Source organism: Pteropus alecto, unplaced genomic scaffold (genome assembly GCF_000325575.1).
Source record: "Pteropus alecto unplaced genomic scaffold, ASM32557v1 scaffold134, whole genome shotgun sequence".
NCBI classification, from domain to species: Eukaryota; Metazoa; Chordata; class Mammalia; order Chiroptera; family Pteropodidae; genus Pteropus; species Pteropus alecto.
The window spans coordinates 12,930,751-12,943,690 of record NW_006436283.1 but is presented as its reverse complement, the minus strand read 5'-3'; the positions used below and the strand labels follow the sequence as shown (position 1 = coordinate 12,943,690).

Below are 12,940 nucleotides of genomic sequence, written 5' to 3'. Positions count from 1 at the left end.
TCCAATACTTGTCATCTTTTTGCAAATCCTTTTTAATCTTTTGTTTAATTTTGTTAAAGATTTTCATCCTTTTACCTTCTGTTTCTTTTAAGATCTTATGTTTATTTGATCTTATGTTTCTTATAGTTTAGTCTTTATTACTGAAATGATTTTTGTTTTATTTCTAATTCTTGGTTTCTTTCTTCTCATTTCTGAGCTTTTCTGATTCTGATTTGTATTGCTTTTTCATATATTAATATCACTCATAATACATGTGAATGTAATTTTTATTATAGTAAAGTACATAGCCTTGGGAATTATTTGTTGTACTTTAGACAAATAAGCAGCTCTAATGAATTTAGGCATTGCTTTAAATCAAGACTTCTAAACAGGAATTCTGTGAATGAACTCTAGAGCCAATAACATTGCTTCATTATATGCAAAGTAGACTACATGTATGAGTTTTTTTTTGAACATCTTCATTGTCTTTAGACTTTAAGAAGGGAGAGTAAACCATCCCCACAAAAAATAAGGGTAAGAACCTTTGATTTATATAGGAAATAGCCTCAAATATTTTAATGATTGAAATGATAAGAAATGAAAATAAATGATAGGTACAGTAGTTTTAAATATAGGCAGAACCAGAGAAGATATTACATCAATTTCATGATCTATTTGCTTATTCTCTTTCTAATTTTATGCAGATGGAGGGAGCGAGGAACCACCGGATCGAAGACAGTCAAGTGTAGACTCTCGCCAAAGCCGCTCTGGGCAAGGTAAATTTTCATTACATTTATTATTAAATTAAAAAGAAAAGATATCAGCTATTCCTTCCTAGTACTTAATCTGAGGACTGGGGTTTTTTGCCAGGTCTACTTTAGATATTCTAGGGCTTTAAATGTTACAATCTTAAAGTGCTGTATGATATCATTTGTTTAAGATAAAACAAAATGAAAGTCTCATGTCATTTTTTAAAAATGACATTAAGGTTTTAAGTAATTTTGGAGCATTGAGGTATATGTCTGGATATCACTTTTGGAATATAACCAAAAGTAAATTTTTAATAGTAATATTTGTTGGAGTATTATCACACTGGCTTTTTAAAATTTTATCAATACAGTATTTGTTGTCTTATCTCTCTTAGGAGATACAGTTTTTGTTTATGATTGTTGTCTTAAGATCTTATTTTCCTTTTTTTGTTTAAAATTTATTATCATTGGCTTCTTACTGATTTTTTTGAAGTGACAGCTTTCAAAGTAGGTAAAAATATTGTTTCAGTGAAGTCTTCAGCTATGCCTTCCTTAACTAACTTATTTAAAATCGCATGACTAGCATCTTCACTTTCCTTTTTCTTCATAGTACTTATCACCTTTGTATTTATTTTATTTTCTCTGTCCAAAACCAGAATGAATGTTCCAAGATTGCAGACATTTTTGTCTGATTTGTTCATTGCTATATTTTCAGTACCAAAAATAAATAACCTGATATATAGTAGTTACAGAAAAAATATTGTTGAATGAAGTGCTCTCTTAAGAGAATGAGAATCGAGAAACCAAACTGGTGAATATATAACATTTCAGGCAGTCATTACTGAGTTACGTTTTTAGAGAAGCTTTACTTACAAATAAAACAAAGCTTAGGTTTACAAATATGCAGTATTTCAATCCTGGCAAAGCTCCTGGTTCATTTATTCCATAATCTTGTTTCCTTTTTCTTCCAACTTTGCTTTTCCCAGGTTTTAGAATTATGCTATTTTTAAAATTGTTTGTTGCACAATAAAAAGGAATAATTTATACAGGTTGATTTGGAAATTTTAATTTATACTAATATTTAATCATTCTGAGGAATCTGACTAAAAAGACATACAAACATAGTCATCAGAGATTCCTTAAATAAACAGCTAGATCACTCCATTTATCAAAGCTCCCAATCAGCCTTTTAGTTCTTTTCTCTTAAATATAAGCAGCTAATCAAAGATTACCAGATATTTAAAGAATCTCTCTAATGTATGAAAGATAGAGATTAAAGTAAACAGAATAAAGGAGCTTGGAGAGAACGAATTTTGCAGAGGAAAATAATAGAACCATTATTAACAGCCTCAAAGGAATAAGAAAAAATAATACAACCATGAAACAAGAAGGAGATACTATAAAAGAATAATATTCTGATTTTAAAAGAGGCTTTAGACATTAAAATTCTGATAGGAGATCAAAAGCTTTGTTAGAAGTATTAGAAAATTAATGTTGAAGAAATCTCTGGAAAAGTTGAGCAAAAAGACAAATTATAGAAAAGAAGCGAGAAGTGTTAAGAAACTTAGCAAGAACAGTCCAGGAATTACACTATTCAAATAATAGTTGTTCCCAAAAGAAAGAACGGAGATAACAGGAAAGGAACAATTAACTAAATGATTCAAGAGAATTTTCTTGAACTTAAAGAACATGAAGTTTCTGGTTGAAAGGCTTACCGAGTGCTCAGTACAGTGGGTGAATATAAACACAAACTAAGATGTATACTATGGTGAAATTTCAAATCATTGGACCAAAGAAGAAATAGACTTGTCATATACAAGGCAATAGTAATCAATCAGCTTTGGACTTCTCATTGGTAGCATTAGAAACTGAATGAAAAATGGAGCATCACTTTCAAAATTCTAAAGGAAAATAATTTTAACATTAGTATTTCATATGCACTGAAATTATTAATGAGGTATAAGAATAAAATTAAGATGTTTTACAACACGTAAGGATTTTTTTAGCCTGCTTTATACTGTTTCCTAAGAATCTGTTGGAGGATGTGATCCATCAAAATGAGAAAGTCAAAAAATAAAAAAAATAGAAAGTCAAAAAATAAAAAATGAATAGAAAGTCAAATAGAACAAAGAAATAGGTTACAGGAAATAGGAAATTTAACAAAGGAGAAAGGTGAAATCTTCAGGATGACAACGAAAAGACAAGGACAGAGGGCAACTAGACTAAACTGGAATAGGTTAGAAACCTCCAGAAGAGTCCTCCTCAGAAATGAGATCGATAGAAACCTCATGTGTTTAATTATCCTTAGGAAAGATTTAGACATAAGGCTCAGGTTTGAATTGGTGATACATAAAATAATAAGTGAAAAAAAATCTAAACTCAAGGTAAAACAATGTGTAGGAAAGGAGATGTTAGAGTAAGTCCTCAGTCCTTCGGACAGGGTGTCACGTAGCTAATGTCCATGCCAGTCACCTCCACTAGTAAACCTTATCAGTTTACTTCAGTTTATTCTAATATTTTCATTATTTGATTTGGACCATTATGATTGGAATGTGGTGCTCTGAAGCGGGATGAGCAAATCTGGACTGTATGACCTGTCTCTGTACAGCTAATGGATTTGATTTGCTAAGGCAATTTTAATTATTTTTGCATCTATGTTCACGTGGGATATTGACCTGTAGTTTTCTAGTCTGAAATGTCTTTGTCTGATTTGGTATCAGGGTAATGCTGGCCTCATAGAATTAGTTGAAAGTTCAGAAGTATTTCCTCCTCTTTAATTTCCTGGAATATTTTGTATAGAATTGCTATTACTTCATCTTTAAATGTTTGATAGAATTTCTTAGGGAAGCCATCTGGGCCTGGAATTTTCTTTGTGGGAAACTTTTAAAATACAAATTAAATTTATTTAATTAATTTAGGGCTATTCGAATCATCTTGTTTCTTGAGTGACCTTTTAAAATCTATAGAGTCTGTAGTGGAGTCACTTCTCTCATTATTGATATTGATAATTTGGGTATTTCTTGTCTTGATCATTCTGTATAGAGCTATATCAGTTTTACTGCTCTCAAAGAATCAGTTTCTGTTTTCATTCTGTTTTCTGTTACTACTTTCCTATTTTTTATTTCATTGATTTCTGTTTTTGTTCTTTATTATTTCCTTTCTTCTCTCTGCTTTGGATTTAGTTTTCTCTTCTTTTTCTAGGTACTTAATGTAGAAGCTGAGGTCAATGACACTGGAAGTTTCCTAATACAGGAATTGTAGTGCTGTAAATTTCTCTTGAGCCCTCAGATTGCTGCCCCATCATTATGTCCAGGTTTTCGGTTACATTCAGGGGTTTTAGTTGTATCAGTCAAGGTGGAGTGTGCTTACTCCATCTTAACGCAGAACCAGAGCCCTTTCATTTCATTATACTTTGTGTTTGCCTGTCTGGAGGGATGATTTTCAAAATATTTAATAATTAGTATGCCATAAATATCAACCAACCAGAACAGACAGCAGTCTGTTCAGAACAAACACTAATTGTAAACAACTAATATACCTACATAGGTACACAGTACCTAATAAACTGCTCTACCTGATTGTGGACACAGTTTCTATCACTTTTCCACTAATAATAATAGACATGTAAGGTATGGTGTCTGGTGAGGTGTCTTATCCTTTGAGCATGGGCACTCGCCTCTGTGTGTTAACTAGCTAGATCAGCTCTGGTCTCTTTCTCAGGTTCACTGGATTCTGACTCAGACATACCCACACTCACTGCTCTAGTTTAGGGGCAGAGACCTCTTTTGTCTTCTGCTTATCAAATGTAGGCGATGGGAGATGGCCAGACTACTTGCACTGAATCACATCCCACCCCACTCATTCAGATCACTACCCCTTGGCACTTTCTGCTCCTTGTATCTATTGCTTCTGAGCTTAAAACAGACCCGGAAACACACTCATCTTTAAGTTATCCTCCTATGCATGCTCTGGGCTATAATTTCCTCAGTCCATTTGTATCTAGTTTCTGTCTTCCATGGATTTCTTAACATGTCTCCTCCATTGTTTGTTTTTTGTTTAATTTTATAATGCTTTAAGATTTTTTCTTAAAAATACATTTTCTGTCTTTTCCACATTATCCATATTGTTGCTACTTCAGTCTGAACTACCATCATTTCTTCTTTACTACTATAGTGTCCTGACTTATTATTTCCATTCTTGCCAACATACATAGTTTATTGTCCAATTGATATTGTCCAATATATGATTTGATTTGTTTTAATAAGAGCACAAAACATAAACAAAAAGATTTATTAAGCCAACAGTGTTTTATTATATATAGAATGATAAGGAAAATTACTTCAGTATATAATTTCTTTATCTTAATGTAAGAGTATAGTGGCCTCTGGGAATGGCATCATTGATGTACAAAACTATTTTGTTGTTTTAGTAGTTTATCATTATAAAAAAAATAATTAAGCTTTTAACAGATTGCTTTAGGAATAAAGAAAATAAACATAACATTTAATAATGTATATGTGTCAGGCTCTGGGTTAAGTGCTTTCACATAATTCTCATTTATTTGTCAGAATAATACTGTGAAATAGGTATTATTTTCAATAGAAAAATGGTTCAGACTTTAAACTGATCTACACCCAAAGTTTTATTCAAATCAGTCTTGTTAGTAGCATGTATTTCCATTCCAATACTTAAAATACAAATTTGTTTGTTGGTGGTTGAATAAGACTTAGAAAAAAAGATCCACCCTTAAATGATAAATTCTTCTAAAGTGTCTTTATTTCTAGTACTGTATTTCTTCAGATATTTAGCTTCTCGTTGATTGTTCTTTGTGTAACAATCTTTTTCCATAAAATTAAACTTGAAATTGGGCCTCTAGCCAACAATTTCTTATTATCTTGGGGTGCTGGGGATGTGTCACTGAACTCATACTGGCATGTGCAAGGATATGAGTGTGTATTATTTTGAATTTTTAAAAAATAAAATGCAATTTTAGTTCTGTTCTTTCCCAATTCACAGTATAGTATGGCTGTCTCTTCCAGCACATACTGAAATTCTGATTTCTTAAAAATCTGTATAATGGTTGGTAACATAAATAACCCATTATTTATTCCACCATTTCCTCATTTGTGTATGAGTGTTCATATTTTCAAAGTGATTCATAATAATTTAGTAACATCTTAAACTCTTGGTCTGTGCAAACCCCAAGAACATTTTATGTCAGGACATATAAAGTTTCCCACTTAGTATTATGATAATCAGCCTACTTAACACTTAGAAGCCTTGTACAGATCACTCCTTGCTTATCCATATTTATGAAAGAAAAGGAATAAAATCATGGCAACTAGAAAGGTTGGGAAAGATATGTTAAATATGTAGAAATATTTTGATTTAGAATATTCTTATCTGAATTTTTCTGGCAAGAGGTAAAAATCATTAAAAACCTCTTTGAAAAAATAAATATTTTAATGAAAGGTTATAAACAGTTGGATAATAAAGGATAAGGAGGGGAACCTATTAGTAAAGCCTGGGGTAAAATTATAATCGAGCAAATATATTTTTTGTTTTGCTTCATTTGAGGTGAAGTTTGGATTTAATAAGTTTTATTCCCAGTGAGAGATTGAAGAGCTGGTTCCCACAAGGGGGCAGACTGAGATAACCTGAAAACCTTCACATTATGAACAATATTTATTTTAAATTCATAGTTGATTTATTAAGAAGGAAGGGGAAATCACCAGGGGCTAGAAATGAGTAGAGAGATGACTGGCTGACCATCCCACGAATGGTACCATATATTGGGGGCATCTCTCTACCTCTTCCCCAGAGCATGCAGCATTCATGGACTGTTGACAGGTTGGACACTCCATTGTGGCTATAGTCAGATTGGGCTTGGTGAGTGAAGTCCATAGTGCTGAGCTCATGTATAAATTCCATCACTGGCCTCTTTGTTAATGAATCCATTGGGCAAGGAAAGAGCAGCTGGGTAAAGAGACTGGCCGAGTGCCCCCACACAGGTTATCTTATTTACTGGGTTATTAAGCATCTTCTCTACAGAGTTTGCTTTTTGATAAGCATTCATTTGGAACACAAATTATGTCATACTGTTTGCTCTTTCAAAGAGGTCTGTCCATATATCTCATCCTCAAATTGACATTTCATCAGTTTTTTTAATCGTTCCAAATCCCTGAGTATCCAGTCATACCATTAAACACTGTCTACGAGTCAATATAGGACAGTACCTTTGTCATCTCTTCTTCCAGGCAAAAATGAACAACTAAGTACCCTGGCCAATTTCTGCCACTGGAAGGGTTTCCCTTTGTCACTGTCCTTCAAGACTACCCTAGAGTGGGGCGGTAGTGTTGTTGTCTGCATGTTATCATGTAGAGCTATCAGTAAACAAGCCTGATTTTTTTTGCCCCCAGTGGGATGGTCACAGATAATTCTCCATGAGATCAGATATGTCCAGATTGAGATACAGTAAGAGTGGGAACCTTGGGCATCTGGGCCACTTGCTCATGCAGGCCTTCAGGACCTGCTCAAGCCTGATCTAATGTACACCTCTTCCTTTTGATGATGAAGTGCTGCTGTACACACCAACCATATTGTTTTGTTGGTTCAACAATACTTAGTTCACAATGGGCTACCCAGATCACATGATAACATGGGGTCCATGGTCAACCATTTGTTCTGAGGCCCTGTGGCAAGCTAAAAGCTGTTTTTCCAAAAAAAGGATAATAGTTATTTGCACAGGATGCCATAGTTTTTAAATACAATACTAGAGCTCTACCCTGAGATTCATCTGAAGTTCTTCAGTAAGCACCATACAAGATTCGTATCTGCCACAGGTACTTCAAGCAACATTGAATCTGGTGGTGGAAATATATAAGCCAAGTGGCAAAGCAGCTTTCACAGCAGCCCATACTTGTTTCAGAGCCTTCTGTTGATCTGGGCCTTTCTCACATCCAGAGTCTTGGTAAGTGGTTCATAGTAGCATACCCAGATGAGGTACAGGTTGCTTCAAAAAGCCAAGGGGTGTTTTACATTTTTCTCAGTAGTAAGAGAGAGTAGGTGCAGCAACTTCTTCGCCTTGGAAGGGCTATCTTGGATTGCTCAAGACCGTAGGGCTCATAGAAATTTCACTGATGTGGAAGACCTCTGAGTTTTTGTGGGATGTATTTCCCACACTCCGGCATGCATGTGTTTTACCATAGTATCTACATTAGTTGTTGCTTCCTGTTCATCAAGTCTAATCAGCATGAAATTATCAGTGTAGTGGACCAGCCTCATGCCCTATGAAATGGAAATGTTAAGGTCTATGGATTAGAATGTTACCTAGAGCAGGAGGACTAGTAGGATGAATATAGGACAGTGAAAATGTATAGCTGACCCTGACAGCTGAATGTATATTGCTTATGAGGATCTCATTCTCAGGTCAGTAGCTACAAACTAGATGCCAGAGATATGTTTGTTTGCTTTAGCAATGAAAACACATCTAAAACAGCACCACTGGGAGTCATACCTGAATAAGTTACAAAAATTCACTGTCATTCTCCAAGTTTTGTCTATCTTCTGTATAGCCCACATAGATTAGTTGAATGGGAATATAATAAGAGTCATCACCTTTGATATTTCCAGTGTTTAGTGATTGGATCATACTTTTTACCTTATACTCTAGAAGCTGATGGCACTTGATTCTGCGTATAGGTCTAGGAACTTCATTGTACAATATGGTCTTTGGCTACATGTGGTTATTGAGTACTTGAAAGGTGGCTAGTCTGAAGGGAGATGTGTTGTATGTGTAAAATGCACACCAGATTTTGAGACTTTCCATCTCTATTTTTTTTTTCAAGAATGTCTGCCTTTACTTATTGAAGCATTGTTGTAATAGTTGCTTTAAGGTCTTTAGTTTTTAATTCTAACATCTGTATAATCTCAGGAATGACATCTGTTTATTGACTTTTTCTTCTCAAGTTGAGATTTTCCTATTTCTTCATATGCCATATAATTTTGGATTATATCCTGGACATTTCTAATATTATGAAAAGAGACCCTGGGTTTTATTTAAAACCCAAGGAGCATGTTGATTTTTTTGTGTGTATGTCATTGCCCAGTCGACCAAATTATGTTTAGGGCACAGTTTCCTACCTGCCTTCTGGGAGCTGTGGTTTAAATGTGTCAGTTCAGTTTTCTAAGCATTTGCAGTACCATTCAGATCAGTCACGCATATGGGACCCAGGATCCATTCCGAGACTAGAGTGGTGGTATCTTGTTGGTCTGTTCTCAAAGTCTGTGGTATGCTGTTTAGGGTCAGATCCTTGCATGCAGAGTTCAGAGGTGAGCCCAGAAGTTCATATATGACTTGATGGGATTGTTTTCTTTGCTATCCCTCTTTATCCCAATCTCACCAACACTTTCCACCTCCCCAAGCCCTCCTTTCCCATACTTGGGCTAAAAAACATGGGCCTTAGTTTTCCTGTTTTGCTGTTCAGTTCCTGCAACTGTGTCTGTATCCAGATCAAACAATAACAGGACAGGGAGAGGGGAAAAAGCAGTGAGGATTTGCTTCACACTCTTCGGATCACAGTTCCTAGGGTCCGAGAAAAAGGTTCCTTTCTTTCAGAGTTTTAAGTTTCTGCCCCGTCGCCAGTACCATCCGTGTGCTGCTGCAGTCATCGAGTCTCCCGGAGACTGGGATAGAAGAGAAGGGAAAAAAAAGAGAAGGATTTCCCCTGGTCTCTCAGACCAGTAAGGGCCCTCTCTCCTGCTCCTCACCAGCAAGGGAGGTACTTTCTTGGAGCTTTCTCTTACCTAGTGTACACTTGAGTTTTGAGCTCCTTTGAGTCCAGGCCAGGCGATACCTGAGGAAAAAACATGGTCAACTTGCCACCACTTCAGTGGAACTCCATATTCTGTGTTCCCTTCCCAATCTGCCACTACTGTTTATTTTCACAACCCTCAGATAGCTACTCTGTGCATCCATTTTTGTTTGTTTTTGCTTGTGTATTTACATTTTTAAAAAATAGATTATATTTTAGAATAGTTTTAGGTTCACAGTAAAATTGAGTGGAAAGTACAAAGAATTCCACTCACTTTTATGCCTCTTGCACCCACATTTGCACAGCCTTCTCCACCACAGTGGTGCATTTGTTAAAATAGATGAACCTACATTGATACATCATTATCACTCAACGTTCATAGTTTACAGTAGGGTTCACTCTTGATGTTGTGTATTCTGTGGGTTTTGACAAATGTATAATGACATGTATCCACCATTATAGTATCATAAAGAATAATTTCACTGCCCTAAAAATCCTCTATACTCTTGAGGATTTTTCCATTCCCCAATCCCTGGAAACCACTGATCTTTTTATGTTTTCTATAGTTTTGCCTTTTCCAGAATGTTATACAGTTGGAATTATACAGTATGTACCTTTCTCCAGTTGGCTTCTTTTACTTAGCAATATGCATTTAAGGTTCCTCTATGTCTTTTTATGGTATGATATAGCTCATTTCTTCATAGCACTGACAGTATTTCATTGTCTGGGTGTGCCATACATCCACTTCACCTACTGAAGGACATCTTGGTTGTGTCCAAGTTTGGCAATGATAAATTGCTGTGAACATCCATGTGCAGGTTTTTGTGTGGATATAAGTTTTCAAGTCATTTGGGTAAATATCAAGGAACATGATTGCTGGATTGTAAGGTAAGAGTATGTTTTATAAGGAACTGCCATACTGTCTTCTGAAGTGGTTTGACCATTTTGTATTCCCACCAGCAATGAATGAGACTTCCTGTTGTTCCACATCCTTGTCAGCATTCGCATCAGTTTTTTGGATTTTGGCCATTCTAATAGTTGTGTAGTGGTAACTCATTGTTTTAATTTGAACTTCTTTAATGACATAAAATGTGGACTATCTCTTCATATGCTTTTTTTTGCCATCTATATACTGTCTTTGGTGAGATGTCTGTTGACATCTTTTGCCTGTGTTTTAACATTTTCTTGTTGTCGAGTTTGTGTATTTTTGATAACATCTCTTTATCAAATACATCTTTTGCACATATTTTCTCCCAATCTGAGGCTTTTCTTATGCTCTTGACAGTGTCCTTCATAGAGAATTTAAAAATTTTAATGAAGTCTAGTTTGTCAGTTATTTCTTTCATGGATCATGCCTTTAGGTTTGTATCTAAAAAGTCACTGCCATACCCTAGGGTCGTCTAGATTTTCTTTTATGTTATCTGCTAGGAGTTTTATAGTTTTGCATATTATATTTAAGTATATGATTCATTTTGAGTTATTCTTTTGTGAAGGACGATAAGGTCTTTTTTTAGATTCATTTTTTTCTTAATGTGGATGTCCAGCTGTCCCAGCACCATTTGTTAAAAAGACTATCTTTTCTCTATTGTATTGCCTCTTTGCTCCTTTGTTAAAGATCAGTTAACTGTGTGGGCCTGTTTCCGGGCTCTTTATTCTGTTCCATTGATCTTTTTGTTTATTCTTTCACAGTACCACACCACCTTGATCACTGTAGCTTTATTATAAGTTTTGAAGTTGAGTAGTGTCAGGCCTCTATCTTTGTTCTTCCACTTCAAATATTGAGTTGACTATTCTGGGTCTTTTGCCTCTCCATGTAAACATTAGAATCAGTTTGTTGATACCAACAAAATAACTTCCTAGGATTTATTTGGAATTGCATCAAGTCTGTTAGATCAATTTGGGAAGAACTGACATTTTGACAATATTGATTCTTCATATTCATGTACATGGACTATCTCTTCATCTATTTAGATTTTTGATTTCTTCCGTCAGAGTTTTATAGTTTTTTTCACGGGGATCTTGTACATATGTTGTCAGAATTATACCTAAGTATTTAAATTCACTCTCCGATAATTCCAACATCCCTGCCATATCTGGTTCTGGTTCTGGTTCTGATGTATGTTCTGTCTCTTCAGATTGTGTATTTTGCTTTTTTGTGTACTTTTTAATATGTGAGTTTCTGTTGAAAAGTGGACGTGATGTACTGGGTGAAATGAACTGTGGTAAATAGTAATGGAAGGGTAAGATGTGGGAGAGGGGAAGCGTTCTACAGTCCTATGATTAGGTCACAGTCTTTTAGTAAGTCTGTGCCCCTGGACTGTGAACTTCACCAGTACTTTTCCGTTGAATTTTTTTCCCCTCTCTCTCAGAAAACTGGAAGTGAGCTTTACTCATGTTTTCAAGGGTTTATAGTTGTATTCAGTGGGCAAGTAAAGGTAGAATATGCTTATCCTGTCTTTCATAAAACTGGAACCTAATCATGTTTTTCAGATATATGTCCTTGCTGGTATTTGTAAAATACTCATATGATTCGTTTCTTTCTATTAATTTTGTTATATAGAACAAGAGAAAATTAGGGGTTGATGGCTTTCCCATATTATATGTATTCGTAAGGTTCCTCTCCAGTGTTAATGCTCATGTGTCTGTAAAGGCAAAAGGGATCGTCGAAGCCTTTCTCACTTTCATTACATATATACAGTTTCCTTTCTTTGTATGTGCTCATATTTTTCCCATGGGATAAATGACTTCTGAAAACTTACCCACAGTTGTTGCATTCATAGACTTTTTTTTCAGGATGTACTCATGTGTTCGGTAATGTTAAATAAAGTACTTTTTGAAGGCTTTTCTGAATTCATTATAGTCAAAATGTTTCTCTTTTATGCGTATTCACATTGGCATTGTGAGCTTAATGGCTTTTCTCAGTCATTGCATTTGTAGTTTCTCCCCAGTGTGGTTGGATGCTCAGGTGAGCAGTAAAATGAGTGATCCTGCAAAAGCCTTTCCTATAAGTATTTGTGTTCATAGAGTTTCTTCCCAGCATGTATTCTTTAGTGCACCACAAGACTAGAGATGTTTCTGAAGAATTTTCCACACTTGATTGCATTAATAAAGTTTGTCTTCAGTCTGACATCTCACGTACATTTGGGGGATAACTAAAGACCAGATGCCGTCCTGCTCTGAAATTATTTGACGTTTCTCTTCATTTTGAAATCTCCCATGTCTCTAATGGAAATAGTAGTTACTGAAGGCTTTCTTACAATCCTTGCATTCATCATTTGTCTCTCCTCTATAATTTCTCTCCTTCAAAATAAGATTAGTACTCTCTCTAAAGGCTTTTTCACACAGATTACATCCATAGACGTTATCTCACTATAAGATTCCCTTCTATCTGCATCTCAT

The 12,940-nt window shown here is 35.1% G+C and overlaps 1 protein-coding gene across 6 annotated transcripts in view; it reads left to right on the top strand.

The window, feature by feature from the left end:
• The window catches only part of TANC2 (tetratricopeptide repeat, ankyrin repeat and coiled-coil containing 2), a 293,951-nt gene that overhangs the window by 80,454 nt on the left and 200,557 nt on the right, over positions 1–12,940 (top strand). For all 6 annotated transcript variants that reach the window (XM_006912329.2, XM_025047068.1, XM_025047067.1 and 3 more), the window contains exon 3: positions 684–755. In XM_006912329.2, coding sequence (XP_006912391.1) covers positions 684–755 — 72 coding nt within the window. The remainder of the gene's footprint in view (positions 1–683; positions 756–12,940) is intronic.